Consider the following 16887-nt stretch of genomic DNA (forward strand, 5'->3'; position numbering starts at 1 on the left):
TTAGTGTGCTGTGTGTGTGAGGGTGCAGTGTGTGTGTGTGAGGGTGCTGTGTGTGTGAATTTGTTTGGAGTAGTTCCCCTCTCTTTTTACCTTTTACCTGGTGGATTCTTGCTGTGATCCCTGGTGGTCTTAGTGGTGAGAGTGAACTCTAGCTTGTCACAAACCCTGGCCAAAGTTATGCTCATACGTTTTTGTTTTTTTCATACAAAAATTCCACTTTTACTGATGATATCATCATCATTACATGTTTTACTGTGTTAAAAAACTCACATTTGTATGCAGCAAAATCTCTCGAGTACAAACATCAGCTTTTATGTTGTATTGGAAAGTCACAGTCTCAGATATAGGGCTTGCAAATTTAACTCTCTGGACTTTCTGCCTGAATTGTCAAGCAGGTCCCTCGAATAATAATTAATAAAAATACATAATCATGTAAAAATAAGACATATATCTATATATCTATATATTTGTATTTTTATGGGTTTTTTTTACGTTTGGTTTGGGGAGTGCCTGACGACACCTATAACCATCTTTACTTATTGATCTATATACAGGAAAAAATTAAAGACACTTTGTCACAATGCATTTAATCCTCATATACTTTTTTAAGGGAGACAAACTTCTCATGTTGATACATTACTTACTTATTGATTTACTCACTTTGGGAGGGGGGACAATATATGATGACAGTTAATTATTCTGCTAGTTTTTTTACTTATAATTAAATAAATTCTACAGGTAACAGGACACCTTCAATATCTAATTCTTTCATTGTTTCCACCGCTTATCTTGAATATATTACTAAGGGTCCTTTTAATTTCTCTTGTTCTCAGACAATATATAATGGGGCTGGCAAGATGTGGAACATAGGTGTACAGACAGTGAAGCAAGACACTTAAATCGGCATTAAGAATCAAACGCAGTTGATTAGCTGTAAAAATGAATAATCGAGGGATGAAGTACATGCCAATGATAAACAAGTGTGTAGAGCAGGTGTAAAATGCCCTTTGCCAGTTTTCTGAGCTCCTGGAAGAACTGATGGTCCTTATTATTACAACATATGAGAATATAATAAAAGTCAGGGGTATTAGGAGCACAATCATAGCAAGGGTGAAAGCCACTCTTCTTAGAGGAAATGAGTCAACACACGCTATTGAAAGCATCGCTGAAATATTGCAATAACAGCTGTTGATTTTGTAGTTTAATATACAATAAGGAAGTTGTGATGCTAAAATCACAATTGCAATTGCAAAAAATGATGCAATGAGCCATAAAAGGCAGCAGAGAAAAATAGTCATGTTATTGGTGATTATTGTAGAATATCTCAGTGGCTTACAAATGGCAACATAACGATCAATAGCCATCAGCATGATAATGAAAGAATCAAAAGAAGCCAAATAATTGACACAGAATGACTGGAGCATGCATGCCACAAAGGATATCTTCCCATCTGCAAACCAATACATGGCGATGGTTTTGGGCAAAGTAACTGTGTCAAAAGTGAGGTCAGAAAGGGCAAGATTCCATATGATGAGATACATTGGATGGTGTAAATGTTTTCTAAAAGCAATCAGAAGTATTACGGTGCCATTTGCCAACAGTGCTGTAGTGTAGACCAGGAACATTGTTACTGAAACCAATTGATGGAACTTCTGTGGGAGTCCAGGAAATCCGATCAGAACAAATTCAGACAGATCAGATTGATTCGCCATTGAATTGTTTTAGAAACTCAATTAACAAAGTATTTGTTAAATAATAGAAAGAAAACAGAATAGCTACAGAATAAGGAAAAAGACACGTGAACAACAAAATATCTAAAAATATATAGTTTTTACATTAATTAAATTAGATTTATTCATTTAATATTTCATAGCAATAGCTATTCTAGCATAACAATTTTTTTTCATCTAATTTTATAAAGGTAGATTAGAAAGAGCACCGTTTAAAATATAAAAAAGGAGGAGATTAAGTGAACCTAAAGATTAAGAATGAGATATCATCAAAAATTGTTGTAACACTTGATATAAAAAATGTATAGGTCATTGTGCCTAATATGATAAATCTCAATATCATGGCTTAGAACATAATATACATTGGAGTTTTAGCAAATTTTAACAAAATATTTCCATATAAAATACAGTTGAAGGAACTAAAACCCATAGTCCACACTCAACACCTAAATTAAACTATGCATTTACTCATCAACTCATTATGTCTGATGAAGCTCATTTTCAGTAAAACGGCTTGTCTTGTCGGTAAGCAAAACAGTTTTTTATTTATTTTTTTAGTACAGAAAATCCACTGTTAATTCATCAGTGCCAACGGGCTGGGTTGGATGGGGCTACTGCCCATACAGCCAGGACCACAATGGACCTACTGACACAACTGCTTAGTAAATGAATAATTTCAATAAATTCCCACATTAATTGGCAACCACATTCACCCAATTTTTCAGTCCCCGTTTACTTCCTGTGGGTATATGTGAAGGAGCGGATGAACAAACCGCATTCACCTAAGCAGCTCAAGGAGAATAGCCGTGCAGAAATTTGAGCATTAGTTCATCAAAAAACGAATGTTATGAGCAATGCAATCGAAATAGTCGGACTTTGCGTTGCAGCAAATGGAGCTCATTTCAAAGATGTCATCTCCCATACTTAGTCCAACAAATCTCCGTACATTGAGCATTAATTGTATGTAATATCATTAAAATTGGTTCATTAATAAAAAGTTATTGACTCCTCAATCCCTACTGTGAATTTTGGCTCACCCTGTAGATATAAACTGGAATGGAATTAAAATAAGTTAAATATCGGTGGTGATTATTGAGGAAGCTGGATCTCCTGGTATTTTATTCACGGGTCAAAAAACTTAAATTTGAAACCTCTACCTTTTGCAAAGTTACTTATTAAATATATCAAAACATGGAAATATATAAAACGCTGTTAATCTGGCTGCCACTAAATAGTTACCTAGTAACACTGTTTGCAAAAATGATCCGGGTAATCAAATTACATCTGTTCACAAATCTCTCATTTTGCTAACCCTAAATAGTCTGTGCTATCTACACACAGTTAAAAAAAAAATCAAAGCTTTAGATAAACTACTCAGAGACCCGAATCAGCCGGCAAATGTCTAAGATCTACAATTGTGCTGAAAAGCTAAATATAAATGAAAGATTTATCATTTGATTGACTTGCTAACAATATCCATAAAATATGCCCCACATTGTCCATATCATAATCCCACAAAATCGTTCTAGACTTTTTAAAATACATCTCATATATCTAATTAAACAAGCTTCAGATGCAGAGACTATCATCTAGTTGATAGCATATGTTCCCTGTTGTAGGTGAAATCTCTTGTTTTTACATAAAGTAGGGGGTCTCTTCTTCTTTGTGTAGTCTAGTTATTAAACAGGACATCAGCTGTTTGTATTGGACCTGGAAATACGTCATATCACTGTATAAAATACTATATCCCCTATGCGATACATTTACTATTATGAACAAATACAAATTATCATTCCTTTATTTATTACTAAACTGTTAGACCCTTATTTTTTCAAGCTACCACTGCACATGTTCCAATTCTATCATTTATTTCGTATAACAATGCCTGAAATTGCTCCATATATTCAAGGCGGGGGTTCTTCCCATTGATTTATAAATGGCAAAATGATATTTTCACCCACTGAATGAATTAATACATTTGTAGCCTTACTGGCTTTTGCATTGACAGACTGATACGTATGATGGAAACTAGACAATATACCTGTAGAAGCAGCATCAAAAAACAGCAGTGATAACAGCATTCACTGATTTCAATCTCTGTGATAAGGCTAGTGGTAATCTAATAACCCATCTGCCAATTGGAGGACATTACTGCGGAGATAAAAAAAAAAAGACAAAAGTTGGAAATGATACGGGAATTTGATTTATAATGTTAATGTAATACTTTGTATGAGGTCATATTTCTTACATTCTGGACAGTCTGTTGATAATTTACTCTTTATTTTTATATTTAAATCCCCCAATCACCATTGGCCCTGATTATTAAGGGGTAACAGAATGGCTGAAGGAGTTGGGGTATTGAATTGTTGAGGTATTTATTTTTATTTTGTACGTCATTCCTTGGCATGGGATGGGAACATAAGTTGTTCATTCTGTGGAACTGATTTGCCTGATAATAAGAATGAAATGATTGATAACGTTCTGTTCTATCCAGTAGTTCTATTATGAAGCTAAAGTACACAGTTTGATATATCATGCACCATAACCACTGCAGCTCATTGTATTGTTACAGCTTATTTTAGTGGCTATGGTGCAGTCCTTCCACTTTGTCAAACCATTTTCATATAATAACAGACACCCCAGCACACAGTAATGTGGTATCATGATTTTTTTCAGCTATGAAACATGAATTGGCAACATTTCAACAGATGAATAGTCTTTCTCAGGCCACTTGGTTTGAGAAAGACAGTGTGTAAACGTTGCCAATATTTCCATTATCTGTCCAGATATGATGACCGAGTTATCACACTTTGTCAATAGTAACAGACTGTATTACTATAGCAGAATCCAGTCTCTATGAATCACTGCAGTCCTTTCTATGTCACTGTATATACTGTATATCTGACTTTATACATAAAATCTAACCATAAAATGATAATAATGTAATTCACGTATGTCATGTGACAAGTGTCCTGCTGTTTTTATGTTTGAAATAAAAAATGTGCTATGCACTTAGGCCTCGATTTAATATTTTTGGATAAGCTTTCAAAGGAGTTAATATTTTTAGCTAAACTATTAAAATATATTTTTTAAAACATTAAAATACAAAAAAATAATCATATATGCAAATACATTAATATTAACATATTTTTTAAAATAATAAATCATTTGAAAAGTGTATCCAAAAATATGAAATAGTTTGAAAGTTTTATCCAAAAATATTAAATTGAGGCTTTAGTGCCAGTCTCATACCTGGACCCCCTGGAGCAATAAAATGGAAACCTCTCTTTGTAAGTGCTGAGAACAGGAGAATTAAGATTCTAAATTATTTCTATTTAATAATCTTTTTAAATCCTTGCTTTCTTAGCCTCATTTCCCATTGATAGCAATATAATATGTGTATGTAACAGAGCAAAACTTCATCACAGAGCAAAACGTTACTTACAGATTAAAAGTCAATGCTGTGCTGCAATTTCTCATGTTCCTTGCTGTTTTCTGTATCCTCCCAGCTCTGTATGATTTTATAGGAAATTTATCCTAATTAACCCAATCCCACTGGGCGAACATGGCTTGTTAAATCTGCTGATGAAACATTATGGGTGGAGAAAGTAATTGCTCATTATGTGAATTGTTTAAATGAATTCGCTTCTTCTATGACAGCAATATGTTTTGTCACCCAAACTTTCTAAACAACGACAACATCCAGACATAACAAAATATTTGTCTGTGACGATGAAACACAAACAGATATTTAAGATGGGAAATGGGAATTAAGTTACAGTTCTTTGGGTGTTTTAATTAGCGTTGATAGGTCAATAGGCTGATAAATATGGAGTGTGCTAATCAATGTTGGATGATTTGGGGGAGACCGTATGGAATCAGGAAACCTTTTACTGCACTGTTTTTGTGGTGAGATGTTACAGGCAGTACTGAGTGGAGGGACAGCACTGGGGACTCCAGGTAGTCCAGGCATTATAACCAAATCAATTAGTTCAAATGACGATAGTGCTAGTAGTATCCCTTTAACAAGTGTCAGTGTGAAGAGTTTGACAATGTAATGGCTAAGGAACATCTTTTATAAGCTTGATTACTGGAGGTTACATATAAAATAAGATGTTATTTAAAATACAGAAGGTGTGTTGTATTAAACTAATTATGTTTGTAATATCTGTTTCATAGACTTGTCTAATAGCTAGAAGATGCTGCTCTGTCTGCCTTTCAACCCAAAATCAACTTTCCCCCTTATTGCCTTAAAGCTCAGAGCTCCTGCCCCTAAAATGTGTGAGTGACCACAATACATACCAGGAGGAAAGCACCTACATTTAGCATTAGAGATCAAGATGGAGTCCCTCTATCCCAGCCAAAGATAAAATATGTAAATTGTCAGGGGGAGAATGGGAAGCTTGTATGAGATGAGGTATCATAAAAGAGGTCCTGTGGATAGAAAGAATTAATGAAAACGGCGTTTGGGATATATCAAGATTACATAAAAAATGGGCCCACTCGAGACATTGAGAAGCCCTGGTTAAAGATGTAGTGATTGCACCGAAACACACATTGGGCATTTGTGTGTTTTTTGTTATTTTGCGTTTTCATGGTGGTTATGTTTCACTTTCTCCTTTAGTTGATTTTTTTTTCTTGGGTAGTAGTTAGGGGTATGGTAGAGAGCTGTTAGTGCTGTAGGATTTTGGAAAGACTGCCCACAACATTCAGAACTAACCTTTACAACTTCAGACGAGGTTGCTATCTAATTGCCTAGTGCTTAGTGAGACTTGCGGCCACCTAAATCACCATAGGGCACATTAACCTGTCGGGTTCTCGGTCTATGACCAAGGGTCCCACACCATGAGGGGGGGCGGCGGCTTGTCCTGTGTGTCGCCAATGGGGCCCTTCTGCTTAATCTACTTGACAGTGAGCCCAGTGCCTCCACTCTGCAGCTCCACCAGGTGCAGAGCTGCAGACTGAAGTATCTTGCGATCTCCAGCCCTTCAGAGCAATGAAAAAAAGGGAGATAAGGCCTGCGCCAAAGAGACCTTATAACATACAGTAATCAGAATAAAAAGTCTTAACTGGAATGATCTGATTAAGATCAGATAGTCTATAAGGTGCTTGGTCAGGAACAATGTCCTCACTGGCCTTGCCCGGGCAGATCCACTCATATGAAAAGATAAAACAAATATAGATCCAAATAGTGTAATATGTCCAGTCTAATATAGCAATAATAAAAAGATGGTAATAAACTCACATATATTAGAGCTATAGCTAGCTCTAGTATGAAGAGCGTACAGTGGTACAATCCCCGCTTATGGGATATGGGATAGACTTCCTCCGTCAGGGGTATGTTCAACACTCAAAAGAGAAGAGTAAAATGAGACAACCAATAGTGTTCACAGGATAAAACAAAGACTCGGAAGAGAGGAGCAGACCAACTGCTCCTTAATTATAGCGTTAGTGGTATGATTCCCACCTAAGCTTACTTGGAGTCCAGAATGATAAAATGCCAGGTAAAACGTAAAAACAGTATAAAGTGTATAAAAAATAATTGGCACAAGTAATCCTAGGTGGGGATTGTTACGGTTGCCTCCAGGCTGGCTGGAAGTTGGACCGTAGAAAGGATGCTCCTAGCGCTCACCAAAGGATCATCAGCACCGTAGACACCATAACTACTGCGTAGCCCCCATAAGTAATGCAGACTCTACGAACCACCACTGCTGGGCTGGTATCTCGCCGTCTGCTCTGCGCCCTGGACCTACGACCAGGCTCCAGTAGGTGAACCTCTTCCTTCTGTAGAGCGAAGCAGGATCAGGAACAAGAGCTCTTACAAGAGCTCAGTAGCTAAGGGAGTATGAAGAGCATAGCAATCCCTGTAGTGATTATAGCTGTCCCCTACAAACATGAGTCAAGGTTGCAAGTTAGAGGGTCAGAAGAGGTCTGAGGTGCTGGTTTTTATTACGGTTGTGCACATACAGGACACACCCAGACATTTCACATATCCCCAGATAGCTGGGATCTGAGCGCACACAACTACCGAATAGCGCGCAGATCCTATTCACACAGTTCAATTGCCATGGAGCTAAAGTCTTTCCCATAGTCTTTCATTATATGAATAGGCTCCATGGCATAGCTATCTGGGGTATCACCGCTCACACAGGGCCATAGTCATAAGGAAGGAGGCTGGCAAATAGGCTTCTCCACAATCCAGGGAAGCAGGGCAATTTTCCATTTAAAGGGCCAGTTACAAATAGCGATTTGTAACAGGGATCATACCACCAATGCTATTATCAAGGAGCAGTTGGTCTGCTCCTCTCTTGTGAGTACCATTTTATATATATATATATATATTTGATATACCTTTGTTTTATCCTGTGAGCACTATTGGTTGTCTCCTTTTACTCTTCTCTTTTGAGTGTTGAACATACCCCTGACGGAGGAAGTCTATCCCATATCCCAAAAGCGGTGATTGTACCGCTGCATACTAGAGCTAGCTATAACTCTAATATATGTGATTTTATTACCATTTTTTATTATCTGCTATTTCAGACTGGGCATATTACACTATTTGGTTCTCTATTTGTTTTATCTTTTCATATGAGTGGATCTGCCCGGGCAAGGACAGCGAGGACATTGTTCCTAATCAAGCACCTTATAGACTATCTGATCTTAATTAGATCATTCCAGTTACGACTCTTTTATTTGGACTACCTTTTATTCTGATTACTGTATGTTATAAGGTCTCTCTGGCGCAGCCCTTATCTCCCTTTTTTTATTGTATCCTAAGGGTCTCTGAGGGATTCCCTTATAGGGTTGCTGCCCCACTTGTTATTAAGTGCTTACTCTTTTCTCTTGTTCCATCAGAGCAATGCTCTGACACTTCTGGAGACACTTACCATGGAGTCTGCCACTTTGCATGCAGCAGAGTTGCAGAACGGGTAGCCATCCGAGCAGATTACATGGGGGTGACTCCCCTGGACCGCCAATGAGTGAATCCACCAGACCGACGGGGAATCGTTTAAGATGGGGGGAAAAGGTATTTTTTACAGTAGACTCTGTCACCCTGTCCATACACCCTGTCACCACCTCCACACACTGTCACATGCTGCACACAGACTGTCAGCCCCCTCACCCTCTGTCACCCCCTCCACATACTGTCAACACCTTCTAGACAGTGGCACTACCCACACACACACTGTCACCCTTCTACACACACTGTCACCCCCTCCACACACACTGTTGCACTCTCTCTACACTCTATCACCCACATTCTCTTTCACCCCCACATCCTCTGTCACACCCTCCACACACTCTGTCACCCTTCACATACACTGTGACCCACCACTGGAAACTGTCACCCACCACTGGACAGTGTCACCCCTCCACACACTGCCACCCCCAACACCCTCTGTCACCTCGCCCACACTCTGTCACCCTCTCCACAGACACTGTCACCTCGCACACACTCTGTCACCCCCCCAGACACTGTCACTGCCCTTCATCCCGCCACACTCACATTAACTCCTCCTGACCCCGTCACACTCACCCCCTGCAACCATGTCGCTGTCACGCACGCCGAGAGATTTAGGAGCATCTCACTCACTTACTCACCGGATGCCAAGTGTTTCTTGACATCCTGGTAGTGAGGGATGCGCTTCACCGATGTCCTGGTGGCCGCTTTCTCCTCCACACCTCCGCGGCACACCATTGTCTATCTCCTCCACTCCCAGGGCCAGGGGAGGGACACACACTCTGCCCATCCGTCAGCATACCTCCCCTCTGGCGGACGAACTAGGTGGCATGTATGCCATTTACCTCACACTGCCCTAGGATCTCCTCAGGCTATCAGAACCCTTGGGAACCCATGCAGGTTTTCCTGGTAGCAGTGTAGGGAACAGTGGCTTTCAGTTAACAAATGGACATTGCGTCCCACCCACATAGAGAGGTGTGGACACCTAGTTACCCAGAGGAGCCTTCCACTTGTATAGGCCCTTATACCCCTTCTAATGGGAGATCGCCCATTATTTTGTCCCTATTTAAGCACAGACCACCCTAGGGTCTGTGCTCAGTTGTTTTGTTGTTTCCCTAGAGTACAGAGCCAGATCCTGCCTGAAGTAATTTGATCTCCCTCACCTGTGGATTTCCAGAATCAACTCTTATCTGCCTGAATTCTGCTTTGTTTAACCCCTATAACTCTGTTCCACCTTTGGTTTAACTCCTGCAATTCTGCTACAACTTCAATCACGCTTTCCATAATTTGCCCAGTGCTGAAACTCTGGTAAAAGACTTTGTTTATTTTACCTTAAGGGCTTTTATTTCTTATGAAGATATTGCCTTATTTTTCGTTTGGGACTTTTTCATTATACTCATTTGCTGTGTCCGTATAAAATCTCTGCATACCGAGTCCATTCACCTCAAACCCATGACAGTCGCACTCACCTTCACTTGCTCTGCCACACTCACACTATCACATTAACCCCTCCAATCCTGTCACTCACCTTTTCTTCTCAACTCTCAGCCCTGTCACACTATTCCCCCTTTACCCTGTTACATGAAGCCCTGCAATACTGTCACAATCACCCCAGCCATGCTTCACTCACCCTGTCACATTAACCCCCTAATCCTGTCACATGTACCTTACTTATCTCAGTGTGAGGTAAATGGCATACATGCCACCTAGTTCGTCCGCCAGAGGGGAGGTATTATTGTTTTGGATCAAAGAAAACTTTGATTATTTGTCTATCTACACCTTCCAAATTGATTGATGAATGCGTGCACGCTTTCCCTAGAAGTAATTCACACCGGAGACAAAGTTTCTGATCAGTGAAATACTAAGGAATGCTTTATTCCCCAGAGGGGGGTCTCCTTCTTAAAGCAAAAATACGTCACAGTTTAAACATACAATATCAATTCAACAATTGGTTAACATTCAAAAAGGGTCCCACCCTACAGGATGTGATGTCATCATTACAGAGCTCTTCCCCCCATATTCCAGCTCTGGCTTGGATACATGAAGAAAGGGGAAGTGAGTAGTTTCTTTGTTACTTTAACAGTGATTCTCCATTTTGTTGCACGTGGAATTGGCACAAAGGAAGTGGGGGAGGAGTTTAGCAAAGGAGGCTACCTATTAACACAAGAATGTGTAACAAGAAACTTGCAGAGGAAATAATGACTGAACCATAAAGGGGGAAGGGAATATTTACTCTAGCAGCCAGTTTTAACATAGTGAACACAGAATAAATAGACATTAGTAAATAGCTATTTTGGTTTAATTCTTCTGTCCACAACAGTCCCCCCTTAAAATGGCTATTTTACTAATAACTACTATCTCTAACTCTAATACTGTCCCTATAGAAAAATAACAAAAGGCTATCTTGCACATCTGTCTGAACAGGCCTCGAACGCTTCACTGTGCGGGTTACCCATAGCAGCTTGTCCACTACTTCTTCCGCGCCAGACTTATGCCCGTAGAGACAGACGCTATCCCTGAATGTCCTTAAGAAGAAGTAGCTATTGATTTAGTGCGGTGGGACTGTAAGGGTGTATGTGGTGTATCACGGTCTATGTCATCAATCTCTTGGTGAAGGAAGGTCGGGGTGGTCTGGTCGACTGTCTGATCAACTGTCTTTTGTAGGCATTTCTTAAGACAAGGTAATACACAACAAACAAGAAGAGCGAGGATGAGTATCGTTATTAAAATGGCAACACCTATTTGGGCCAGAGCACCTTGCCATCCAGACATCCATCCAAACCATCTTTCCCATGGATCTGTGGCCCCAGAATTCCTTTTCAGTTCGTTGGATAAACTTTTTAACTTTTCTATTGCCAACGTTACCTTACCATTAGGGCCTGTATTATCTGGGATATAGGTACAGCATGTCATGGTGTCTGGGAGTATTTTACATACTCCCCCTTTCTCTGCCAGAATCATGTCTAAGGCCAGTCTATTCTGGAAGGTCATCTGGGAAGTAGCTTGTAATTGTTCCGCCAAACCCTGGAGGGCATCTCTTGTATAATTTACAAAACGTTGTTGGTTATAATAGATGTAATTAATCCAATTTAAATTTTTATTGGCCGTGATGATTGGAAAAATAGATTCAAACCCTGCGGACACTTCATCTCTTGCTTTAAATTCATTTGGCACCCCCCTTGGCACTCCTATGGTATCTATATAAATATGGGGATCAAAACTGCCTTTTACAGGAGTATCTCTCTTTATTCTAGAGTATTGGTGTAACGTACCTGGGGTATCTTGGTGTCCGTCAGAGATTATGTGTATAGGCATAATTACCTTAGCTAGAGCACATTCTCCCCACCATACGCCTTCCAATCTGGTTCTAATCTGCATATCCCCACAAATCCAATATATATCTCCAAGGGATCTTATGTGTTGTTGGATAAAGGCAACTGGAATTGGGCTATATGTGGCACAGTACTTACCAGTGAAATTACCAAAGAATTGGCCTACCCCATCATATATACCATAACAAGTGTAGTTCCCTGGATATATGGTGATACCTTTATCTGGCTTGACATCTTTAAGGACAACTGGGTATTCCTTTATCCATGATCCACATTCCGTCCGGTTGGTTTTAAGTATAGTATAGAGACTTAGGAAACACATCTCTATCTCCGGAGGTATGTTCAAAGGGACAGTACCTAAGTGAGGCCTCGCTCCTCCACAGACATAGCAGTTAGATCTGTTGTGTTTGTTAGCATTATATTTCATCCACTCAAGCCATAAGTTAGTGTCAGAGAAACCCGTCTCTACAGCCATAGTGTCCTCATACGTGGGGTTAGCTATAGCTATCATCTCTTTTAGAGTTTTGATATGTGGCTTAAGAGGATTAATAGTCATGTGTGTGGCTCCTACCCATTCAGGTGAGTCATACATGTCCTGTAAGTAAAAGGTCCCCTGTTTATTGTATGAACCTCCTCCCTTCCAGTACATTCCCATTACATATTGTCCAGCATCTCCAGGACTGGGGTGTTCTATGTTTAAGGCTAGTTTCATAGGTGTCGCCCCCCCTGGTTTCCTGAACGTCATTCTTTTCAGTAAGGACTCCCCATTTTTATCTAATCTGTCTAAGGCACTTTGTGGTCTATAGCCCCAGGCTGGCCCTGTATTCCACCCTGCTGCCTTCCATGAACTACACTCATATCCCCAGTAGTCATTAGTCACACATATGTATGGGTCCTTAATGTTAGGTATATCTTTGTACACTGTTGACAACAACGCTGGTGGAAAAGTACAGTTTACGATATCACAATAATCAAATGCAAATGTGGCTACCCGTGTATTAGAGGAATTGTACCAAAATGTATAAACATGATTGTCTTTGGTTATAGCGACTTGTTGGGCCTTTATCAGACCTAGCAGCAAGAACAAATACACAAAATTCATGTTATAACAGGATCTGGTTCCTCTGGAGCTGGAACTTTCTTGCAGTGTGAAGCGTGTATCCAAGAGTTCTTTCCAGCCAATTTAACTGAGGTAGTTGTGGTTAGAAGGACTTGGAACGGACCATCATATCTGGGTTCAAGGGTATGTTTTCTCACGAACTTCTTAACCAGAACCCAATCACCAGGGAGCAACTTGTGTGTGCCTGTATCAGACTCTGGATCTGGAATGGAAGAAAACACTTGGGCATGTATCTTGTTTAAAACTTGGGAAAGAGCAGTCACATAATTAACCATAACATCTGATTGCAGTTGGAGTTGTTGAGGAAAGTAACAACCTAACCTAGGGGCTGAACCAAACAAAATCTCATAGGGAGACAGGTTAAACTTCCCTCTTGGTGTGTACCTGACACTAAATAGAGCTATGGGGAGACTCTCTGGCCAGGGTAGGTTAGTTTCTTGGGCCATCTTAAGCATTCTGGCTTTTAAGGTGCCATTCATACGTTCTACCTTACCACTACTTTGTGGGTGATAGGGTGTGTGAAATGCAAGGGTCACCCCTAGTGCTGCCCAGACTTCCTTAGTTACTAGTGCTGTAAAAGCCGGGCCCTGGTCACTTTCAATCACTTCAGGAACTCCATATCTACAGACAATTTCAGTGAGCAACCGCTTGGCAGTGGTCTTGGCGGTCATATTAGTAACCGGGAAAGCTTCTGGCCATCCTGAGAACATGTCCACCATAACTAGGGCATATTCATACCGGCCACTCTTTGGCATCTGAATATGGTCAATTTGGACTCTCTGGAATGGGTAGTGTGGCTTCGCCAGATGTTTGGGGAAAACTTTCTCCAATTTTCCCGGATTGCACTTGGCACAGATAGCACAAGACTTACAGTAGTTTTTAGTCAGAGTGGTAATACCTGGTGCTTCGAAATATTTAGCAATTAAAGAGTTCATGAGGGTCTTAGACAAGTGCGCTGCTCCGTGGGCCCATTGAACCACAGCCGGATACATACATTTAGGCAGACAAAATTTGAGATTACTAGTATATACTCCATCCTGTAAGGTCGCTCCCTTCTGTTTCCAGCTTTGCTTTTCTTCGAGACTTACAGCTGCTTGCTGTTCCTTCAAAAACTTGAGGTCCGTAGGTAAGGTTTGCATGGGAAAAATAGTAATTTCCTCACCGGACACTTTTCTGTCCACTTCCCTTGATTGACATGCAGCATCTTTGGCAGCTTGGTCAGCTTTATGATTGCCACATGTTTCTTCCGAATTCCGTCTTCCATGGGCCTTTACTTTCAGTATGGCCACTTCTTCAGGAAGGAGTAAAGCATCCATCAATTCCTTGATAGCTGTACCATGTTTAACTGGTGTACCGGTTGCTGTTAGAAAACCTCTTGTTTTCCATATTAATCCAAAATCATGTGCTACGCCCAGGGCATATCTTGAATCGGTATAAATATTAACACGCTTCCCTTCAAACATTTGGCATGCTACAGTGAGGGCTTTTAGTTCAGCTTCTTGAGCAGACATAGACGCAGGAAGTGGGGATGCTTGAAGTACCTGATCTACTGTGGTCACTGCAAATCCAGTGTGGTATCTTCCTTGTTCATCTGCAAATCTGGAGCCATCCACAAACAGTGTGCAGTCAGGATCTGGCAGAGCCGTTTCATGTACTGTAGGAAGATGGGTTGTTTCCATCTTCATCTGTTCAAAACAATCATGGGGGATGTCTGGGTCAGAATCTTTGGGAGGGGCATCTTCACATATTTCTGTGTGATACTGTGGGTAACCAGTAGTCTTACAATTCACAGTTCGTTTGGTAACACCTTCTGCAGAAAGTTGGTCTTGATCTGTTGCACTCCATGCTTTGGCTAATGGACCAAGTTCCTTCCATGAGATATTTGGAGATTTAGTAATAGAGACATGAGGAACTGCCATCTCCCAATGGTGGTACATATGAGTCACTTCTGTGGGTAATTGGACTAAAACTACAGTGTTACCTTTTGTATCACAGTATATGTCTGTCAAAGTGAGAGGTACTTCAATCAATTGAAACAGTTCTTCTTCATACTGAGGGTCAGGCCCCGACACGTCTCTGAACCATAAAGTACAATGCCATAGAGGAGATGGCTGTTCATCGTGTGGTACTGTGGGCATATGGACATCCAGATCAAGGAAGGCATCAGGATCTATGTTCAGACTGTACCAATAGTGTGGTACTCCCCCCTTGGGAAGTGGCAGAAGAGTGGCAGGATTCAAAGTGTAACATCGCTGTAAAGAGACATTATCGGGTAACATTAAAGTTGTTTGGAGACGAAGATGTCTTTGAGTAGAGAGATGTTTAGGTTGAACTTGGTTTAGTATCGCAGAAATATCATGTGGAGCGAGAATGGTTAGCTTGTGACCAAGGATTATGTCACATGTCTTGTCCAGCAGAGCACTTGCTGCAAATACAGCCCGAAGACAGGAGGGTCCTCCTCTGGCCACAGGATCCAACTGGCAGGAGTAATACCCTATTGGACGTTGACGAGACCCATGAGACTGAGTGAGAACACCAGATGCATGGCCCATCTTTTCGTAGACAAAGAGCTTGAAGGGCTTCTCGTAATTGGGAAGGCCCAGAGCAGGAGCAGTAACAACAGCACGTCGTAATGCGAAGAAGCTGGTAAGGGCTTCAGGAGATAAAGCAAATGGTTCAGTTTTGAGGGCATCGTAGAGCGGCTGCAACAGTGTAGAGGCTTCAGGAATCCAGGCTCTGCAGTAAGAGATAAGACCCAGGAAGGCATGGAGGGACTTATGAGCCGATGGAGGGCATAGTGATGTAATACCCCGCACTCTGTCTCTAGTAAGGTGCCGGGTGCCATGAGAAAGACAATGCCCTAAAAAGATCACCGATGGTCGGCACCACTGCAATTTCTTCTTAGATGCTTTACAACCTTGGGCGGCCAGGAAACAGAGGAAATCTTCAGAGGTACATTCTGCAGTCGGGAGATCATCAGCACAGAGAAGGAGATCGTCCACGTATTGCAGGAGGACCACGTCTGTGTGTGATTTCTGCCATGGTTCCAGGATGTATGCCATGGCTCTTGCAAACTGGCTTGGGGAATTTTGTGCTCCCTGGGGCATTACAGTCCAGGTGTATTGTTGGCGGTCATGAGTAAATGCGAACAGGTATTGGCAAGAGGGATGCAAAGGCACGCTGAAGTAGGCATTTGCCAAATCCACCACTGTGAAGAATTTAGCTGATGGAGGGACCTGGGATAGAAGAGTATGAGGATTTGGAACAATGGGGGTTTCCAAGATGGTAACATCATTGACTGCTCTGAGGTCTTGAACCATCCTGTACTTGTCCGGCTCACCCTTTTCGGTCTTTTTCTTAACTGGAAACAAAGGAGTATTACAAGGCGATACACATTTAACCAGAGCACCCGCAGCCAGCAGAGTTTCAACTTGTTTGGAGATAGAAAGGGACTGAGCAGGAGTCAATGGATATTGTGGTCTTCTGGGCAGACTTGCACCTTGGAGCAACTGCACAAGTATCGGAGGAACTTTAAGACGTCCAATATCATCGGGACCAGTAGACCACAGTTGCACAGGAACTCTGTCAAGCGCACTGGGGGAATTATCTGGGACCCTTGCATTCCCATGGGGTGACTCCATGTGGAGTAGGAGGGGTAAAGAACAAAGGGCTGAGGTATCATCACTGGAGAGAGGGGTCAATAACTGAACCTTACCATCTGGAGTAAAGGAGACGGAGGCTTGC

At 41.1% G+C, this 16887-nt stretch overlaps 1 protein-coding gene across 1 annotated transcript; it reads right to left on the reverse strand.

Annotated features, from left to right (window-relative positions):
* Positions 1–683: 683 nt before the first annotated feature.
* Positions 684–1712, reverse strand: LOC134600154 (olfactory receptor 1E16-like). Its single transcript, XM_063444998.1, has one exon. It carries the CDS (start codon positions 1710–1712, stop codon positions 753–755), a length of 960 nt encoding a protein of 319 aa, XP_063301068.1. The 3' UTR covers positions 684–752.
* Between the last annotated feature and the right edge of the window lie 15175 nt (positions 1713–16887).

Source organism: Pelobates fuscus, chromosome 1 (assembly GCF_036172605.1).
Source record: "Pelobates fuscus isolate aPelFus1 chromosome 1, aPelFus1.pri, whole genome shotgun sequence".
NCBI lineage: Eukaryota > Metazoa > Chordata > Amphibia > Anura > Pelobatidae > Pelobates > Pelobates fuscus.